Source organism: Acomys russatus, chromosome 19, assembly GCF_903995435.1.
Source record: "Acomys russatus chromosome 19, mAcoRus1.1, whole genome shotgun sequence".
Lineage (NCBI taxonomy): Eukaryota > Metazoa > Chordata > Mammalia > Rodentia > Muridae > Acomys > Acomys russatus.
This window is the reverse complement of record NC_067155.1, coordinates 7,410,063-7,429,883: the sequence shown is the minus strand read 5'-3', so window position 1 is coordinate 7,429,883 and position 19,821 is coordinate 7,410,063. Positions and strand designations below refer to the sequence as shown.

The following is a 19,821-nucleotide window of genomic DNA, read 5'->3' as shown; positions in this document are numbered from 1 at the left end:
CAGACCCCTGACTTGCCTCTCCTCTTGCCTCCCCATCTCTCAGTGCTAGTTGTGGTCCATGCAGACCTCCCCCCCCCCAACCTACAGCCAGGCTCCATGGAGCTCTTGAGCCTTGTGTGTCTGTCCCAGCCCGTGGAGGTGGAGGGAGGGGACGCCAATGACCTCACCGGCCCCTCTCAGACCACCCCCCCCCTTCACTTTTCAACTTTTCCTTCCGTGCCCTCCTCCGAGCAAGGCGGTGTGAGCCCTGCTAGGCTGCCGGCTCGTCTGAATGGAAAAGGCAGGAGGGAGGGTGAGTCAGGATGTGTCAGGCCGCCCTCCCCTGCTGCCTGCCCCCCGCCCGCCCGCCCCGGCCCCCTATATAACCCCCCAGGCGTACACACTCCCTCATTGCCTGGCCCTTGCTGCTCACACTCACATACCTCCCCTCCCCAGGCCGAGGCCCAGCTGACCCCCTGGGCTCCCCCGGCAGCGGACAGGGAAGGGTTAAAGGCCCCCCTGGCTCCCTGCCCCCTGCCCTGGGGAACCCCTGGCCTGTGGGGACATGAACTGTAAGTTGGTTCCAGTTCATGGGGTGAGGGGACAGGGTGGGGGGAGAAGAAGAAAAGGATCGAGGGGGTGGGGAGGATGGGAGCAGAGCAGGGACAGAGGAGAGGAGTCCTGGGGAGTCAGACTGGGAAAGAAAAGTCCGAAAAGTGGGAGTTTGAGAGAAGAGATGGACAGAGAGAAGACATAGATAAAAGGCAAGTAAAAGAGGCGAGGACGGACAGCCAGACACTGACACAGGGACAGATGAGGTGATCCTGAAGGGTCCGGATATCCGAAGGAGTCAGTGGGAAGCTAGGAACAGAGACAATCAAGAATTCCAACAGCGAGGCTCAGGGAGGGAAACTGAGACAAGAGTCCCAGATGATGACAGCAAGCCCCAGAGGATGGGGACCAGGCAGGGGAGGCAGACGAGAGAGGGGTGTGGACAGAGAGCTTTGAGAGCCAGACAGATGCACACCGGCAAGGGGACCAGTGCACCAACAGACGGCCGAGGAGGGGCTGCGAAGGACTGGCCACAGCCAAGAGGGGACCAGGGGGCGGGCTGGGGGTGTGATACAGGAGTTTGGCTGCCCGGGGGGCTCTGATTGGCTGGCTGTCTCGGAGGTGGGCGGGGCAGCTGAAGGCGCGGGGGGGATGGGTAGCCCGCAAAGGAGCTGTCCCTAGCCCCTGCCTGAGCCCCGAAAGCTGCCTGCCGGGTCTCCAGGCTTGCGTCTCTGTGCGCCTCTCAGACCAGGTGCGCCCAGGTCCTCCCCGATCTGGCCTCCCGCAGCCACTTTTGTGGACATATGGGGAGTGGGTCCGGGAGCCTTCCTAGTGAGGAATCGGTGTGTTCTGGTGTCAGCTCCAGTCTCTGGCTCCTACCCCTGTTCCCAGGCCGGCTCGGGCTCCCCGGGCAGGGGAGGGGGGCAGGTTCTGGCCTGTGCCTCCCCCCCTCATGCCCCGCCCCGGGGCCCAGATTCCGGCGTCCGGGGGCGGACGGGAGACGCCCGGCCCGTCTACCCGCCCCGGGCCGCGTCTGCTCCGACGGGCGGGGCAGCCAGAGCCAGGGAGGGAGAGGGAAGCCCGCCCGGGCTCAGGCTTTTGCGACCTGCCCCGGGGCGCCCCACCCTGAGACTCAAGACCTCCAGGTCCTCCTCCCTCAGATGCAGGCGGTCAGGCTCCAGCCCTCCTTCCTCAGACCCAAGAGTCCAAACCTCAGCGGTCCTCCCTCAGACCCTGGAGTCTCCAAGCTCCAACCCTCCTGCAGACCTGGAGTCCAGGCGCTAGCCCTCCTGCTTTAGACCCAGGGTTCTGTGCCCCAGTCTTCCCTCCCTCAGACCCAGAATCCAGGCTCCATCCCTCCTCCTCCAGACCTCAGCCCTCCTCCAAAACCAAAATTCTGGACCGCAGCCTACTCACTCAGACCCAGGGTCTAGACTCGAGCCCTTCTTCCGCAGAGGCAGAAATCTAGACCCTAGTCCTATTCCCTCAAAACCAGAGTTTGCCCTGATTTCTCCCTCCTCCTATCTCCCCCCCCACACCCCCGCGCCCCACCCCAAGGTGTTTGTCGCCTGGTCCTGGTGGTGCTGAGCCTCTGGCCAGATAGAGCCGTTGCCCCCGGGCCACCATCCAGCTCCCTTCGAGACCCTCGTGCAGATCTGGACAGCGCTGTCCTCCTGACCCGATCTCTTCTGGCGGACACTCGGCAACTAGCTGCACAGATGGTAGGAGACTGGAGGGACAGAGTGGAGAGGGGGACACTGACTTCTCTCTTGGGCACCTGAAGAGGGGGAGAGCTTGGGGTTCCCCCTCACAGCTTTTTTTTTCCCCCCCGCCAGAGAGACAAATTCCCAGCTGACGGGGACCACAATCTAGACTCCCTACCTACCTTGGCCATGAGCGCTGGGACATTGGGATCTTTGCAGGTGAGAGCTGGCCAGCCGGGGAGGGCTAAAAGACTGGCCAGCCGGGGAGGGCTAAAAGACTGATGGCTGAAGGGAAGATGAGCTAACCGGTCCCTGATTTCATTCTTGGCCCCCAGCTTCCAGGTGTGCTGACAAGGCTTCGCGTAGACTTGATGTCCTATCTCCGGCATGTACAATGGCTGCGCCGAGCAGGCGGTCCTTCCTTAAAGACTCTGGAGCCAGAGCTGGGTGCCCTGCAAGCCCGGCTGGACCGGCTACTTCGTCGGCTACAGCTTTTGGTATGCTCTGACTCCAAGACCTTTTCCCTCCATTCTGATCCCTTTGACTCCAAGAAACGGTGACCTGAAATTTTGATTCTCCCCTCGGCTCCTGGACAAGGTTTTTCCAGGTAGCCCTCCTGGGGCTGTCCTGAAACTCCATCTGTAGACCAGGCTGGCCTCCAACTCAGAGATCCACCTGCCTCTGCCTCCCAGAGTGGTGGGTCTATAGGTGTGTGCCACCACAACAGGCTTTACAGAGCAACTTTTGTTTGTTTGTTTGGTTTGTTTTTGTTTTTCAAGACAGTCTCTCTGTGTTAGCCTTGGCTGTCCTGGGCTGGCTTTGTAGACCAGGCTGGCCTCAAACTCACAGTGGTCGCCTGCTTCTGCCTCACGAGTGCTGGGACTAAAGGCGTGCACCACCACACCTGGCTTACAGAGCAACTCTTAACTGACTCCTAACGCTGCAAGCCACCATAGTCCATGGTCTTGTGTCCCCATAATCCCAGCCCAGGATACTATGAGACTCCAATCCCGCCCAATTTGTCTGGAAGTCTAGACCCCGAATCGCAGGATCCTGAAATCCAGGATCCAGATCTTATTAAAATGAGAGGCCTAGGCCCTAAGATGCCTAAAACTATAAGCCTCTAATACCTGAAGCCCCAGACCAGCCCCAAGATCTTCACCTCTCAAGGACCCAGCCTCAGCCCCTAAGATTCAAGATCCTGGCTCGAGCATCCCTGAGACTCTACAATGCCAGAACTCAAGAATAGAGCCTAGCTCAACGTGATGGATGGCATTGCTTGTGGTGTCAGCAACTCACAAGGCAGAGGTAGGAGACCGCCACAGGTTTAAGGCTGGAAAAAGCAAAGCATGACTGGGCACAGTAGTGCACGCCTATGATCCCAGCACTCGGGAGGCAGAGGCAGGCAGATGTCTGTGAGTTCGAGGTCAGCCTGGTCTACAAAGCGAGTCTAAGAAAGCCAATGCTACAGGGAGAAACCCTGTCTCAAAAAACCCAAAAAAAGAAAAAGGAAAGGAAAGAAAGAAAGCCTGGAGTCCTGAGGTCAACACTGGGCACCTTTCTTAATTAAATTTGTTCTGCCTTATTTTTGGTGGTAGTGGTGGTGGTTATAGTTAGTTAATGTTTTTGAGACAAGGTTTCTCTGTGTAGCCTTGGCTGTCTTGGTCTTGCTTTGTAGACCAGGCTGGCCTCGAACTCACAGTGATCTGCCTGCCTCTGCGTCCCCGAGTGCTGGGATTAAAGGAATGTGCCACCACGCTGACCCCACTGAAGTTCTCTTTTTTTCATTTTTTTTTTTTTTTAATGTGACAGAGTTTCGTGTAGCCCAAATTGCCTTTCCTGTGTAGCTTGGAACTAGTGACCCTTCAGCTTCTACCTCCCAAGTGCTGGGATGGCACATGAGAACCACCACACCCAACCCAGCTTCAGTTTTCTTTGGAGACAGGCTGGCCTCGAACTCACAGCAGTCCGCTTGCCTCTGCCTCCCGAGTGCTGGGATTAAAGGCACACGCCACCACGCCCGCCCGGCTCCAGCTTTGGTTTTCTGAACCCAAGGCCCTTACCTTTTGCTAACTGACCTCCTTTCTGTCTTCAACAGACATCTCGCCTGGCCTTGCCCCAGGCAACCCCAGACCAACCTTTGGTCCCCCTGGGCCCTCCTGCCTCAGCCTGGGGAAGCATCCGGGCTGCTCACGCCATCTTAGGAGGCTTGCACCTGACCTTGGACTGGGCCGTGAGGGGTCTGCTCTTGTTAAAGACTCGGCTGTGACTCAGGACTGAAAGCCACCATCGACCGTCCTTTAAAGCCAGATCTTATTTATTTATTTATTTTGGTACTTGGATTGGGGGGGGGGGACGGCATGATGATTAGGGGTATGCCACACCCCAAACAACCCACCCCACACACCCAGCTAGGGAAAGTCCTCCCAGGAGACCTGGGTGAAGTGGGGCGGGTCACCTGTGGCTTATTTATACTTATTTATTTAAGGAACTGGGGTGGGTGGGGTGGGTGGATCCGAGACCCTGAGGAGCAGGGAGCTGAGATCCTGGATTCTGGGGTCTCTATGAAGTCTACTCACAGTTTCTTCGTACATTATTTATTAAACAATTACTTTTTATGTTAAGAGGAGAAAGGAGGAGGGGGAAAGGAAGCCTGGGGTTTCATACTAAAGTGTGTGAAGTTTTGTGAGACAGAGAAAGGGGGTGGATTTAAATACATATCTCCTTAGAGGTGATTGGCAGGGATATTGCCAGAGGGATCTGAGCCTAACCTGGTACCCTACCACTTCAAAGGTCCTCGACAGATACTTAACAGAAGGTTCCAGATCATCACCTTACAACTAACAGCACCTGCGTGCTACAGAGCTGCAAAGCACAATGTTGTTCATTTCAGCATCCTTTGTGCTGGAAAGTGGGAAACAACCTAGTTGTTCTCCTTGAGGGGCTGAGGAGAGGGGGGAGGTGGAGGAACGGAAAGGGACACAGCCACGTGATGGCCAATGGTAAAAAGAGACTCTCCTGGGGAAAGACTGCTTTAGACCCTGAATGTCCCCGCGCCTTGGAAGCAGCAGATGGTAGAACCACTCTTTCTATACATGTTTGTTGTTTTGTTTTCAAAATGGAAATACCAAAATGTTGACAGTGACCGTCTCAGGGTCGAAAACAAGCGATGGCGCTGTGGGTGACTTTTATTGTATGTGCTGATATTCCCAGAGTGGTTTTTTTTTTTTTTTTTACCATGACTGTGTTTTGCATGACACATTTAAAAACAATAATAAACACTATTTTTAGAATGACAGAATCCCAGTCTTTGTCTCACCCCACCGTACATACTCTACACACACAAATAAAGGCCTCAGGAGGGAACAAGAAAATGATCACTCAGCCAATGTTCTGGAAAATACTGAGTTGCCCCCCCCCTTTTTTTCTGTCGCAGGGCCAAAAGAGATGCCCTGTTTTACAAAAGAGGGAAACTGAGGCTCAAATGGGAAGAGTTGCTTTCTGTAGGGTTTTGTTTTGCTTTCGAGTCTTACTCTGTAGCTCTGTCTCGCCTGGACCTCACAGAGATCTGCCAGCTTCTGCCTCCTGAGAGCTGGGAGTAAAAATGTGTGCCGCAACCGGGCATGGTTGGTACATGCCTTTAATCCCAGCACTTGTGAGTTCAAGGACAGCCTGGTCTACAAAACAAGGTCCAGGACATCCAGGGCTACACTCAGAGAAACGCTGTCTCGGAAAAAAAAAATTGTGTGCGCCACCATACCCAGCTTGTTACTATTATGGTCCCATGGGTAGTTGGCCTTATATCATTATGGTACTGTGATTGAGTCCAGGGCCTGTGCATGCTTGCAGGCAAGCACTTTACCACTTAATATCCCCAAGCCTGTGGTTCTATTATCTATCTATCTATCTATCTATCTATCTATCTATCTATCTATCTATCAATTTGAGATGTGGTATTGTTATATAACTTAGGCTGATTTCAAACTTAAAATTTTCCTGCCTTGCCAGGTGGTGGCGGTGGTGGCGGCGGCACATGCCTTTAATCCCAGCATTCGGGAGGCAGGGGCAGGCGGATCTTCTGTGAGTTCGAGGCCAGCCTGGTCTACAAAATGAGTCCAGGACAGGCAAGGCTAACACAGAAAAACCCTGTCTCGGGGAGAAAAAAAAAAAAAATCCTGCCTCTACAACCTTGGTGCTGGAATTATAGCTGTAGTTGCCATGTCCAGATGTGATGGTGTTCTTTACAGTTCAGAGTCCATTTGGCTGATGTGACTGAAGCACACTCAAACACGTGCACATGCACAAACACACACCATTGGGAAACTGAGGCTCGGCATGGGGATGGGTCTTGGTGAGAAGAGGAGGGTCACTGGCAGAGCTAGGTCTGTGATTCAAGTCTTTGGATTACTGGTGCCTTTATAGCTACTAACACAGACCCCTGGGGTGGTGGGCGGTCTGTGTCATCACAATTTTGGGTTCAGGAGAAGGAATGTTCTGATGGAGTTCTGAGTTACCCATCCCAGGCCTCAAGACTCCACGCCATATTCTGGAAGGGTGAGGCCCCTGGGACAGTTCCCAGGGAGCAGCCCCTTGGTGTCCAGTGAGGTCACAAAGCCCCTATTGAAGGTTCTTCCCTCAGCTTTAGTGCTGACTACCTCTCTTCAGGGCCATGGCCATACCAGAGTCTCTCAGCCCTGGGGACATTCCACTTTCTGTCACTGCTGAGCTCCTGACAGCCTTGAAGCCCAAGGGTCCAAGGCTGGTGGTAGGCTGGGGTGGGGGATCAGGGCTCCACCTGGGTCCTGGGTCCCTGAATCTATAAACCACCACCCTCCGTTCTGACAGCCGTCATGAAACGGCTGTTGAACATCCGGCGTACTCGGCCTCCCCAGGACCCTCAGAAGTGGGTCCCCATTCTTGGAGAGCTGCAGAAGACCCTCCAGAAGGGCGAGTACCTGCCCCTCCGCCCGCTGCCCATGTTCGAGAGTAACTTTGTCCAGGTCCCCAGCTCCCTGCGCGGCCCCGCGGGAAATAGGGGAGGAGGGCTTGAGGCACAGGAAGAGACAGGGACCCCTTGGATGGAGTGGGTTGAATAGGACTTTGGAGTTTCAACGTCTGTAGGCAGGAAGTGGGTTTGGAAAGAAAGGAAGGTGAGGGATGCTGGAGGCATGTTGGAGAAAGAATTGGTCCCAGCCCTGCTCCCTGGCTGCCCCAGGTGACCAATCATGGGGCTCCCGCGTTCGTGCACCACAGAACCAACAAGCTGACTATGGGTGTCGCGGCATCCTTGCCTGGCCTAGTGCTGCCTGACATTCTGTTACTTGCTCGGCCCCCCGAGGGCAAGGAGTGCTCCAATCTCAACCTAACCAGGTATGTTCCCTGAGCTGTACCCGAGCTCACTCCACTCCATCCTGCTGATGGCACTAGCTACCTAGTCTCCCACCGCCCCTCCGCCCGCCCGCCCGCAGGTTGATCCCGCTAGACCTCGCCCACCTCTACGTCCACGATCCGCCCACCTGGCGTCTGAAGCTCCGTCTGATCACCGGCCGCTACTATTACTTGGAACTGGATGCCCCTGACCATGAGCTGGACTTTCTGTTTGACCGCTGGATTCGCCTCATCAACCTACTTCACGAGCCTAGCATATCCTGGGCGCCCAGGACCATAGACACGCCCCCCTTGGACTCACCCAAAGGCGGAGTGCCTGCCTCCACCTGGCGCCATCAGGTGAGGATTCAATGAGCCAGGCCTTGAAACCATCGTTCAGATTCCACAGAGGACAGAGGAATGCCAAGGGAAAGGAGCTGGGTTACTAAAATGTTGGGTCTGAAGTGGGGGTCTGACCTCATGAGACCGAGGAGGGAAAGCTGGGCATGAAGTTGCAGGTAGGGCATGAAGGGCAGGCAGATCTCTGAGTTGGAGGCCCAGCCTGGTCTCCAAAGTGAGTCCAGGACAGCCAAGGCTACTCTCAGAAGCTCTGTCTAGAAAAACAAAACAAAACGATGCTGGGGATAGTGGCACATGCTTATAATCCCAGTGCTGGTGAGGCTGGCAGATTCCTGGCCTTGCTTGACCTACTTGGTAGATTCCAGGCCAGCGAGGAAAGCCTGCCTCAAAAGGAAACAAACGAACAAAAAACAAACAAACAAACAAAAAAAGCCAGACGGATGTGGTGGTGCTCGCACTCAGGAGGCAGAGGCAGGTGGATCTCTGTGAGTTCGAGGCCAGCCTGGTCTATAAAGCTAGTCCAAGACAGTCAAGGCTGCACAGAGAAACCCTGTCTTGAAAAAAAAAAAAACCAAAGCCAAAACCAAATAAAGCAAAAACAAAAACAAAAACACCCCAACAACAACAACAACAAACAAACAAAGGAAACAAAGCCAAAAGGTAGACAGTTTCTGAGAAATGACACCTGAGATTGGCCTCTGGCCTCCACATGCACACACTTGCATACACACCTCAACATGCAATAGACCAGAAAAGGTGGCCAGGCACCCAGGCATGTACCTGTAGTCTCCATCACTTGGAAGATGAAGGCAGGAGGCTTGTTAAAGATTTGAGGGTAGTCTGGCTTACACCTTCAGCTCCCTAGCCTGGTCCCACTCCTTTTTGTCTATGTGTGTGAGCATGCATGCATACTTGGCTGTGGGTTCCCTCCTACCACATAGATTCTGGGGGAGTCAAACTCAGGTCATCAGGCTTAGCAGCAAGTGCTTTTACTTGCTGAGCCACCTGGCCAGCCTTTGGCCCCATTTGCCATTCTTAGGAATGATCTCTATTTTATTTATTTTTTTAATTAATTAATTTATTTATTTATTTTGGAGGTGGGTCGAGACAGTGTTTCCCTGTGTAGCCCTGGCCATCCTGGAACTCCCTCTATAGACTAAACTGGCCTTAAACTCAGGGATCCCCCTGCCTCTGCCTCCTGAGTGCTGGGATTAAAGGTGTGTGCTGCCATCACCTGGCAGGTTTCTATTTTTAGTAAACTGTAATTTATTTATTTATTTATTTTTTGAGACAGGGTTTCTTTGTGTAACAGTCCTGACTGTTCCGGCCTCACTTTTGTAGACCAAGCTGGCCTCGAACTCACAGCGACCCACCTGCCTCTGCCTCCTGAGTGCTGGGATTAAAGGCATCTGCCACCACGCCTGACTAAACTGTAATTTCTAATTCTTGAAGGGGGAAAAAAAGGTTTGGAGCTGGAGAGGTAGTTCAGTTCATAAGAAGCTTGCCTTGCGAGTTCAAACACAGCCCCTCCAGAACGCATACCTAGTGGTAGGTGTGGACTAGTGAGTGAAAGCTCTTCCTCCAAGCCTTCAGACCTGAGCTGGGTCCCGCGGTCCCATGTGGTGGGTGGAGAGAGCCAGCTCCTAGGAGCTGTCCCCTGACCTCGAAGGACATGGCACGTGCACCTCCCCAAAATGGATAAGTGTAATAAAATTTTAAGGGGCTGGAAAGGTGGTTCAGGGCTTAGGAACCCATACTACTCTTGAAGAGGATCTATGGGTGCTGAAAACCTCACCTGTGACTTCAGCATCAAGTGGTCCACTATCCCTGCCCTCCATTGGCACCCATGTTCATGAACATACACATGCTTTTTTAAAAAAAATGCTGTGTGTGGTGGCACACTTAATCCCAGGACTAGGGAGACAGGGGAAGGAGCATCCACGAGGCTCTCTGGCCAGCTGTCGTAGTCCAATTGGTGAGCTTCATGGCAGTAAGAGACCGTCTCAGAGGGCGTGGACAACCTTCCCTAGCATGACGTTCAAGGTGATTCTCTGCACACACACACACACACACACACACACACACACACACACATGTGCATGCAAACAAACACTTGCACACACATGCACCTGCATGCACACACACCTGCACATACACCTGCACTCGTACACACACACACACACACACATGTGCATGCAAACAAACACTTGCACACACATGCACCTGCATGCACACACACCTGCACATACACCTGCACTCGTACACACACACACACACACACACATGTGCATGCAAACAAACACTTGCACACACATGCACCTGCATGCACACACACCTGCACATACACCTGCACTCGTACACACACACACACACACACACACGCGCGCACACACACACGCATATTCATGGACCTGTACGCACACATGCACACATACACCACACATACACATGCACCTGCATACAAACACACACACTTAAAAAAAAAAAAGAGGGGTGCCTGTGGTGTCCCATGCTTTAAATCCCAGGGCTCGGGAGGCAGAGGCAGGAAGATCTCTGTGAGTTCAAGGACATCCTGGTTTACAGAGCAAGCTCCAAAAGAACCAGGTCTCAAAAAAAAAAAAAAAAAAAAAAAGCAAGGAAACAAACAAAAAATGAGGTACTGGAGAGGTGGCTTGGTGGTTTAGGAGCATTTGCTGCTCTTGCAGAAGACCTGGGTTTGGTTCCTAGCACAAATATGGCAGCTCACAACCATCTGTAACTCCAGTTCCAGAGGAGCCAGTGCCTTGGTTTGGTTTCAGTAGACACCAAGCGTGGACATGGAATACATACAACGCCTACATACATGTAGGCATTCATACATACACATAAAATAAGAACAAATGGGGCTGGAGAGATGGCTCAGAGGGTAAGAGCACTGACTGCTCTTCCAAAGGTCATGAGTTCAATTCCCAGCAACCACATGTTGCCTCACAACCATCTATAATGAAATCTGTATACATAACAAATGAATAAATCTTTAAAAAAAAGTAAGAACGAATGAATAAACAAATCTTAAACTACAATAGAATGAAAATAAGAAAAGGGAGGCAAGTGAAAGGCCTCTGAAAACTCTCCCCCTCTGTCCGCAGGCCCAGTCTCCAGACAGATTTACAGGTGAGCCACCTCTGTCAAAGGCTGAGTCATCTTCCTCTGCATGTCAGGTGCCCTCTCTCAAAGCGTGGGAGGGACTCAAACACTTTGCTGGGTCCTTCTGCACTTCCCCCACACCCCACACCCCCCGGAGGCTGAGCTCACCTTGTCCTCAAGAGCCTGCTCCCATGTCAGCAGCCGCTGAGGGCCTTGACCCTCCTCTCTCTGCCTCTCTCCCCAGTTGAAGTTGCTCAGCGCACCTTTCCTTACAAAATAGCTTCTCAAAAACAAAGGAAGGTCAAGGTGAGGCAAGCCAGTGTGTGTGTGTGTGTGTGTGAGAAGGGGGGCACCCAGGGGCTGCCCCTCCTCTGACGGATTGTCTGCTCTCTGCCCACGGACAGGCGACTAAACACACGCTCAGGTCTCGGGCTGTGGGTGACTCGCTGCCTCTCGTCTGGTCACAGCTGCAACCTCCTGAGGGTCAGATGAAAGCCACGGAAAAGAAGTAGGCAATGGGCATTTGGGCCAGTTGTGCTTAGGATCCTGGTTTGGACATCACTAATGCCCCCTCACGTTACTTCCGTAGGTCCTACCTAGATGCCTGCCCTGATGGCTCCAATGAGCTAATCCATGTTTCTGGTATGACCAATAACGCACCCTCTGCCACCTGCATGAGCCTGCTTTTGAGTTTGATCCCTTTCCCAGAGGCCTCAGACTTTTTTCTGCCCTACAGAGAAGGCCAACATCAGCATCCGAACCATCTTCAGCATCATCTCTGGCACAATGCACCAGGAACAGTCCAGCTCAAAGGCCAGCTACTCTCTGGGGGGCCAGGGCCTGGACTCCAGGGTCCAAGGAGGAAGGGTTGGGATGATGTAGATTCTGGGGTCTGAGGGAGGAAGGCTGCCCCCCCAGCCCCGGAGTCCTGAACATGTTCACCTCATTCATCTACAGACCCATGGATCTGCTTCTGAGGGAGCCACAGGCCGCAGCCGTCTACTTGAGACTCCTACACAGTGTATCTCTCACGACAACTGTGAGTTACCCTTTGTGGACTCCTGTGATGCCATGGACGCCTTCCTGTGGAGGCAAGACCTTGAAGATCTCATAGACACCAACTCCACCACTCTGTCTTCCCCTTTACACACGTCTTCTTACCCTACGACCTTCTATGTCTTTCCACCCAGTCCTCCCTCCTTTCTGACACCCAATGACAAGGTCAGGCCTACAGGCTCAGTGAAGTATCGGGGCCCGCTGTCCTCCCGGAAGAGTGCATCTGCTCCCACCACGTCAGGGAAGATGCCATTTATTTTGGACCAGTCTAATAAGGTACAAGCTGAGCCTGCTCCAACTCAGAAGGTCCCAGCCCTTCCTGCTCCATCTCGGAAGGTCCCACCTGCGCTACTGTCAACCCGGAAGTCTTCAGCCGTACGTAGCCTTTTCGATAAGGCTCCACCTTCTCTTTCCCAGAAGGCCCCACCTGTTCCTGGACACCCCCGGAAGGCCCCAGTTCTAATTGCCCCACCCCAGAAAACTTTACCCCTGGTTCAGAAGCTTCCAGAAGCACCTACAGGTCCTCAGAAAGCCATGCCCCCAAAGAAGGACTATCTAGTCCGAAATACCCAATTTCGGAAGGCTCCAACTGCCCAGTACCAAAAAGCCCTGGACTCACAGGCCAAAGCCCCTGTGGATCCTACCGTGCTACAGGTGGGAGACACGCTTCAGAGAAAGTCTGAAGGGAAACAGGAACCTGTTCTGTTGGTGGGAGGGCAGAAGACCAAAGTGATAGACATGAGGGCCCAGAACATGTCCCTGCATCTGCCCTCGACCACTACCAAGAAGGAATCTAAGGAGATCTTGATCAGCAGAACCCAGGAGGTCACTCTGGAGGCCTTGAAAGGCAGGGAGAGGTCGGCAGACTGGGCCCACAAGATGAAGGAGGAGACAACCGTGAACCGGCCCGATCTGAAGTCCAAGGAGATAGGGTCGCAAAAGAAGTGGGTTTTGACCAGGGACGTAGCGGTTGAGGGCCCCCGCACAGACGACAATAGGCCCTTCTCTGTGCAGGGGCTTACCCTCGCTAAGATGATGATCATGGCCAACTCCAAACACCAGCACCTGAAGCCAGCTACCATCTCTCTGCCCTCCTGGCTCTCTATGGATTCCAGGGGATCCGCCATGACTGTGTTGGCCAACTTGCCCTTTAACACCAGCCAGATGACCTTGCCAGAGGGGCCGAAAGTGGTGGTCCAAGAACAATCAGGGTCGTGTGCTAAGGTGAAGGAGAAAAACACAGAGCCCCTGGGAGAGAAGAAGCCACCTGAAGACTCACTGAGGACTTCCAGGAAACCCATCGTTGAGTTGCCGGTGACTTCCACATCTGACTCCATGCTCACCACCATGCCCACCTCAGGTTTGGAGGACATGTCGCAGCCACTGACATCCTTCACAACATCCTCCTCAGACCAGGTGCCCCAGAAGCCTGGAGAAAAACACCCACAACTCGAGAAGACAAAAGCGCAGCCGCAGCCTCTGGCTGCGACGGGGTCAAAGTCAGAAATTCTCCATCCTGTCATCCCAAAAATGGGGAACGAGAGAGAAACGCCCGTGAAGGCTGGGGTGCCAGTGAAGGAATTAGGAGGCCATCATGCTCCTCAGGTGTGTGGGATTAGTGCCTAGCATCTACTGTCAACTCTAATACATTGCCTCCCTCCTTCCCTCCCTTCATCCCTCCCCCTTTCCCTTCCACCCTCCTTCCCTCCTTCCCTTCCTCCCTCCTTCCTTCTCTCTCTCTCCCTCTCTCACTCCCCCTCCCTCCTTTCCTCTTTCCCTCTCTCCCTCTCTCCCTTCCACCCTCCTCCCTCTGCCCCTCCTCTCTCTCTCTCTCTCTCTCTCTCTCTCTCTCTCTCTCTCTCTCTCTCTCTCTCTCTCACACACACACGGGGGGCGGGGCAGGTGGAAAGAGGGGAGCAGATTCTACGGATTGAATTCAGGACACTGTATATGCTAAGTGCAGACTTCAGCACGGAGAGTGTTGACTGGGTGGCGGATATTGCTCTAAGGAGTGGGAACACAGCAGCCAATAAGAAAGGTGGCAGAAGCAAGGTATACCACTGGGCACCAAGTAGCCAGGGATAGGACATGCTGCTGCTAAATACTTCCAATACAGAGGACAGAGCCCCCAGCCCAGCCCAGCAGCCTAAGGTGGCCCCAGCCTCAGAGCTGGAGCCATTTGCATGAAAACATGAGAGGGAGCTAGAGGCATAGCTAGGATGGGAGGGTGCTTACTTAGCATGCACAAAGCCATGGGCTTGAACTGCTCCACATGGAATGAAACTAGGTGTAGGGGTGCATGCCTGTAATCCTGGCCACCAGGAGGTTGCAGGCAGGTGGGTTGGGAGTTCAAGACCAGACTTGGCTATACATAATGAATCAGAGACCAGTCTGGGCTCCATGAGACCTAGTTTCAAACCAAGAGACCTATGGGGAAGGAGGAGGAAGGAGTTAGCATCTTGGGGGAGGGAGTTTCTCTAGAACAGTGATTCTCAACTTCCCTAATGCTGCAGCCCTTTTTTATTTTTAAAAAATGATTTTTTTATTTTATGTGCATTGGTGCTTTGCTTGAATGTATGTCTGTGTGAGGATGTCGGAGTCCCTAGAACTGGAGTTACAGATAGTTGTGAGCTGCCATGTGGGTGCTGCTGGGAACTGAACCCTGGTCCTCTGGAAGAACAGCCAGTGCTCTTAACCTCTGAGCCATCTCTCTAGCCCTGCAAGCTTTTTTTTTTTTTTAATATAGTTTCTCATGTTATGGTGACGCCCAATCATAAAATTATTTTGTTGTGACTTTATTACTGTAATTTTGCTGTTATGAATCATCATGTAGATATATCCGATGGGCGACCCCTGTGGGGGTTGCGGCCCTCAGGTTAAGAAATACCGCTGTTGAGGGAGCAGCCACTGCAGAGTGTCTGAGGCAGAAGCATACATGCTCGCTGTACCCTCAATGAGTGTGCCTTGCATCTTCTGACGTAGGGAGCCACTGGGTGTGTGTGGAGGGGGCATGAGGCAGAGCCCATCACTCGGGAACTGCATACACGTTTAAGGATGGTGCCTTTAGCTCTGAGCAAGCTGAAGGGCTGAAGCCAGAGGAAGAGTTGGGGCTGACTTATGTGGAAAGGGCCCTCTTTGCCAGAGGCCAGAATGTGGAGGGGATGAAAGTGGTAGAATCTGGGAGTGTGTTAGTGTTGGAGGCCACCCAGGAGATGGTGGTGGACCTGGACAAGAGGGAGGTGAGAAGCTTTCGATTCCACAGATGCTTTGAAGGGTAACAGCTGCCTCATCCATCATGCACACGGTGCTTAAAGGGTCATATATGGCCTGGTGTGATGGCGCACGCCTTTAATCCCAGCACTCGGGAGGCAGAGGCAGGTGGATTGCTGTGAGTTCGAGGTCAACCTGGTCTACAAAGCGAGTCCAGAACAGCCAGGGCCACACAGAGAAACCCTGTCTCAAAAAACTAAAAAACAAGAGAACAAAGAACTGTGAGGTGGGAGGAGGTTTCAACAAGGAAGTGTGAAGAACAGAGAGAGGGAATATGAGGGTGCAGTTCACTAGGTAGAGTGCTTGCTTGCCTAGCATGCAGGCTAGAGGCCTCTGGATATGGTCCTGACACCAGGTAGAATTGGGTATGGCGGTATTCGCCTCTGTTCCCAGCACTTGGGAGGTGGAGGCAGGAGGATCAGGAGGGCTATGTATCAGCATTAAGGCCACCCTGGTCCACGCTGTGATGCTCTTTCAAACTAATAAAAGCCCTTGAGATGGCTCAGTGGATAAAAGTGCTTGTCACCAAGTCTGACAGCCCAGGCTCTATCCTTGGGGCCCATAAGGTAGGGGAGAGAACAAATCCCCCACAGACTGTCCTCTGATCTCTGCTAGCGCCTGTGGTAGGACACCCCTTTCTCTCTCTGTAATCCCAGAACTTGAGGAGAAGCAGGTAGATCTCTGTACATTTAAGACCATCCTGATCTACATAACCAGTTCCGAGCCAGCCAGTTTCCTGGATGCTTTGTCTCAAGGGAGTGGGGGGGGGGGGGAGTAAAACAAAATATAAAGTATTATATACCAAGTGAAAGGAACAAAGACCAAAAGCGCATCAAAGATGTGTTTCTATGAAACGTCCATATAACCATGGAGCCAGGAAGCGGATGGTGGCTTAGAAGTGCCCGGAGATGGAGGAATGAATGTGTTGGGGTCGGGGCTGGGGGTTTAACCAAAACATCTTGGAAATAGAAGGGAATGATTAAATATACTGACTGCTTTTTAGGTGTAAATAAGAGCTGTGGATTATCTATACTTCTAGACTCTTGGGTACCTGTTTTCTGATAGTCCGCCAAAACATTCTCTGCCTTTCTCCCCGCCCCACCCCCCTCCCGCGCAGTAAAACAGCGACCCAAGGATTTTAAGACAGCATAATGCAGGAAACTCGATCTGTCAGCAAACTGTCCAGAAGCCCAGTGGGGCCAGGTACCCCTGAGACCCTGAAGACCTGGCCCTGGAGGAGTGGGTCTCAGGAGCAAGGAACCATACTTCCTTTCCTCCTCCCCTCATACCTCGCAGGGTGCTGCGCACCCGGACTGTAAGACGCAGTGTGCCGAGAACACCGTGTGTGGTAGTTGGTGCTGGGGGGCGGGGCGACATCCTCCCTTTCCCATAGAGACCAGAGATATATACGTTTATATATTGGGGAGGGTGGGGCGGGGCAGATGTCAGGGAGAAAAGCTCGCTTTGCAGGCATTAAAAGCCCTAGTCTGATACTCAAAGCCCTGCCATGGTGCCTGTATATATGAACGCTCCCGTGCATGGGGTGGCCCCCCACAAGGGGACAGCATGCAAGAAAAGGGGCGGAGCCTCCACTGACCCTACCCCCGCACTACAGACGGCTCCTATTGGCTGGGACTCCCGGGGGCCAGCCAATCCGGCCCGAGGGTCGCATTTCCCCCACCCCACCCCACCCCCGCTCTTGGTACCAACCCTCACTCTCAAGCTAAAGGCACCGGTGGACTCCGCAGCCCTAGTGTTCCAACTTCGTTCGTCCCTCTTCAGTCTGGTGAGGACAGGGTGAGTGGAGTTTAGAGTGGGTCATGAGGAGGGGAAGGTTGAAGCGAAGGGCGCCCTTTAGGCCTCACGGAGCACCGCACCCCTTCCTGCAGGAGTTTGCCACCTCGATGTTTAGTGTTGAAGCCCAGAAGCCCGCTCGGGGCCAATGGACAACGCCGCCCTTCGACCCGCGCTTCCCTAACCAGAACCAGACGCGTAACTGCTACCAGAATTTCCTGGGTGAGACCGGTTGGGACAAATTAGAGGGGAGGCCCCCACCTGGAGACCCTCGGAGACCGTTGGAATGGGAGGCTGTGCCCGGGCCTGGAAGGGCGTGGCGTGCACCGAAGTGGGTGGAGCCTAACCATGCAGGGGCGGGGCCTGGGGTGGAGGGAGGCAGCCTGTCTGGAGGGAATACGATTGACACCTTGGGGTGAAATGGACTGAGCCCAGGAAAGACGAAGCCTTATTAGTAAAGGGCAAGACAGGGAGTGAGGGGGCGAGGCCAAGAGAAAGGGAGCAGGACCTGAGGTGAAAGGAGGCACTTGATTGTAGCCAGCTGGAACTGAGTCCTAGAGGGGCAAGATGATGCGGACGACCAAAGGGACCTCACTAAGTGATGGAGCTCAGTCAAGAAAGGAGTTTGGGGGCTGGAGTAGACTAAAGTGGAAAGGAGGAACCTGATTGGTTGGAACCTGTGAGACTGAGTCCTGGAAGGGCAGGGCAGGATAGATGGGTTGGGACCAAGGTCTACAGGGAAGGGGCGTGGCGTGATCTTGACTGGGCGTGACTTGTCTCGCGACCCCACCCCTACCCTGAGGCGCTCTGCAGACTACCACCGGTGTATGAACAGCATGACCCGGCGCGGGAAGAACACACAGCCCTGCGAGTACTATTTCCGTGTATACCATTCACTGTGTCCCATCAGCTGGGTGAGAGGGCGGAGAGGGGCCTGGTGGGGAGGGTGGTGGCCTCAGACTCAGGCTGAGCAGACTCCGGGGTGGGGGGTCCCCCCTATGTCTCTCCAGGTGCAGCGTTGGAACGAGCAGATCAAGAACGGGACTTTCCCGGGCAAAATCTGACCGAGCACTTGAGTCCTGCTTGGAGCCCGTCAGTCTCCAGTGACTGTTGTCTTCTCCCTAAACCCCAGCCTCGGTTCTTCCCCACCACTGTGTCTGCACGCCACAAATAAAGTTATGCTGCTGCTGCTGTTTCTTTGCTGTTTGCTTCTTGCTTTGTTTTGTTTTCTGTTCTTGAGACAGGGTCTCTCGTGCTAATTCTGGAATTCGGAGATGGACTAGCCTGCGGTCCTCCGGTCCTCCTGTCGTATTCCCCAGCACTGGGATCACAGCCGCGAGCTACGGCAGCAGGCTTTTTAACCTGCCATGCGGGCCTCCATACTCAGGTCGGCACGCGTACATGGCAAGTGCTTTGTACTGGTTGAGCAGCAACATTGTTTCTTTTGATCATGGGACAAGAAGTTAAGGTAGTCACAGTCCCCAGGATGGTGGATAGAAACAAGGTGAGAGCCAGAATCCCAGCACTTGGGAGGCAGAGGCAGGTGGATCTCTGTGAGTTCGAAGCCAGTCTGGTCTACAAAGCGAGTCCAGGACAGCCAAGGCTACACAGAGAAACCTTGTCTCAAAACAACAACAACAACAAAAGAAACAAGGCTCTTGTGTTCTGCTTCTCATCGTGAAGTCAAGATCTCAACATTCAAGGTAGCTCATGCCTTTTAATTTCAGCACTCCAAAGGCAGATGCATGTTAATATCTGAATTTGGAACTAGGCTGGTCAACATGAGTTCAAGGCCAACCAAGGGTACATTCCACAGTGAAACCCTGACGGAACAAAAACACCCCTCCACCTACAAGGTTCCAGGGTGTGCTGTCTGTCAGTTGCCATACCTGTCTGCTGCCAGTCTTTAAATGTCCGCATCTCAGCCTCCTCCCATCCTGCCTGGGCCATCTTGCTTATCACACCTTACCCATCCTAAGGAAACTTCATCCCATGACCCAGTGTTGATCCATCATTTCTTGACCACCCTGCTTTGACACTTCATCAGCTTTCCATCATGCTGTACCCCCACTGGTCCCAATTCCCTCCAAAAGAACGTTCTCTCCCCTACCATAAGGGACCTCTTACCCCAACTAGGCCCTAGACACCTGTCCATCCTTCAGCAGCCTCACAGCCCCGTACATCCTGATTTTTGTTTAAACTTTTTTTTAATATTTATTTATTATTATGTGTACAGTGTTCTGCCTGCATGTGCACCTGTAGGCATCAGATCACATTACAGATGGTTGTGAGCCACCATGTGGTTGCTGGGAATTGAACTCAGGACCTTTGGAAGAGCAGACGGCACTCTTAACCACTGAGCCGTCTCTCCAGCCCTCTTTAAACTTTTAAAGAGACGTATGTGAACAAGATATTTGTGTATGTACATGCGCATGAATAAAAATTCTCACATGTTTGCACACACACAAACCCCGTAAGTGCCTGGTGCCAGGGAGACCAGAAGGGAGGCTTTACTCTCATGGAACTTAGAGCAGCAAATGTTCTTAACCATTGAGCCTTCTCTCCATCCTGAAGTCACCCTGTTTGCTTGTTTCTTGTTCTGAGATAGTCTCAT

General features: G+C 53.2%; 4 protein-coding genes across 7 annotated transcripts in view; 3 read left to right on the top strand and 1 right to left on the bottom strand.

Annotated features, from left to right (window-relative positions):
• The window catches only part of Rpl28 (ribosomal protein L28), a 249,835-nt gene that overhangs the window by 16,608 nt on the left and 213,406 nt on the right, over positions 1-19,821 (bottom strand). The gene's annotated exons all lie outside the window — the stretch shown is intronic.
• On the top strand, positions 545-4,626 carry Il11 (interleukin 11). Its single transcript, XM_051161837.1, has 5 exons — positions 545-551; positions 2,089-2,252; positions 2,367-2,453; positions 2,570-2,731; positions 4,333-4,626. The coding sequence occupies exons 1-5, from the start codon at positions 545-547 to the stop codon at positions 4,501-4,503; spliced, it is 591 nt and encodes a 196-aa protein (XP_051017794.1). The 3' UTR covers positions 4,504-4,626.
• Garin5b (golgi associated RAB2 interactor family member 5B) lies at positions 7,085-17,214 on the top strand. The gene is made up of 11 exons (XM_051161836.1): positions 7,085-7,234; positions 7,450-7,604; positions 7,703-7,961; positions 11,090-11,114; positions 11,332-11,393; positions 11,492-11,595; positions 11,677-11,729; positions 11,824-11,883; positions 12,046-13,642; positions 15,211-15,382; positions 17,029-17,214. Exons 1-11 carry the CDS (start codon positions 7,085-7,087, stop codon positions 17,212-17,214), a joined length of 2,823 nt encoding a protein of 940 aa, XP_051017793.1.
• Positions 17,296-18,351, top strand: LOC127203498 (cytochrome c oxidase subunit 6B2). 2 transcript variants are annotated; one of them, XM_051162298.1, is made up of 3 exons: positions 17,296-17,429; positions 18,021-18,121; positions 18,218-18,351. In XM_051162298.1, the coding sequence occupies exons 1-3, from the start codon at positions 17,318-17,320 to the stop codon at positions 18,269-18,271; spliced, it is 267 nt and encodes an 88-aa protein (XP_051018255.1). In that variant the 5' UTR covers positions 17,296-17,317; the 3' UTR covers positions 18,272-18,351. The 2 variants fall into 2 exon arrangements, with proteins under 2 accessions (XP_051018255.1, XP_051018256.1); XM_051162299.1 differs by having other exon boundaries at positions 18,021-18,078; positions 18,218-18,346.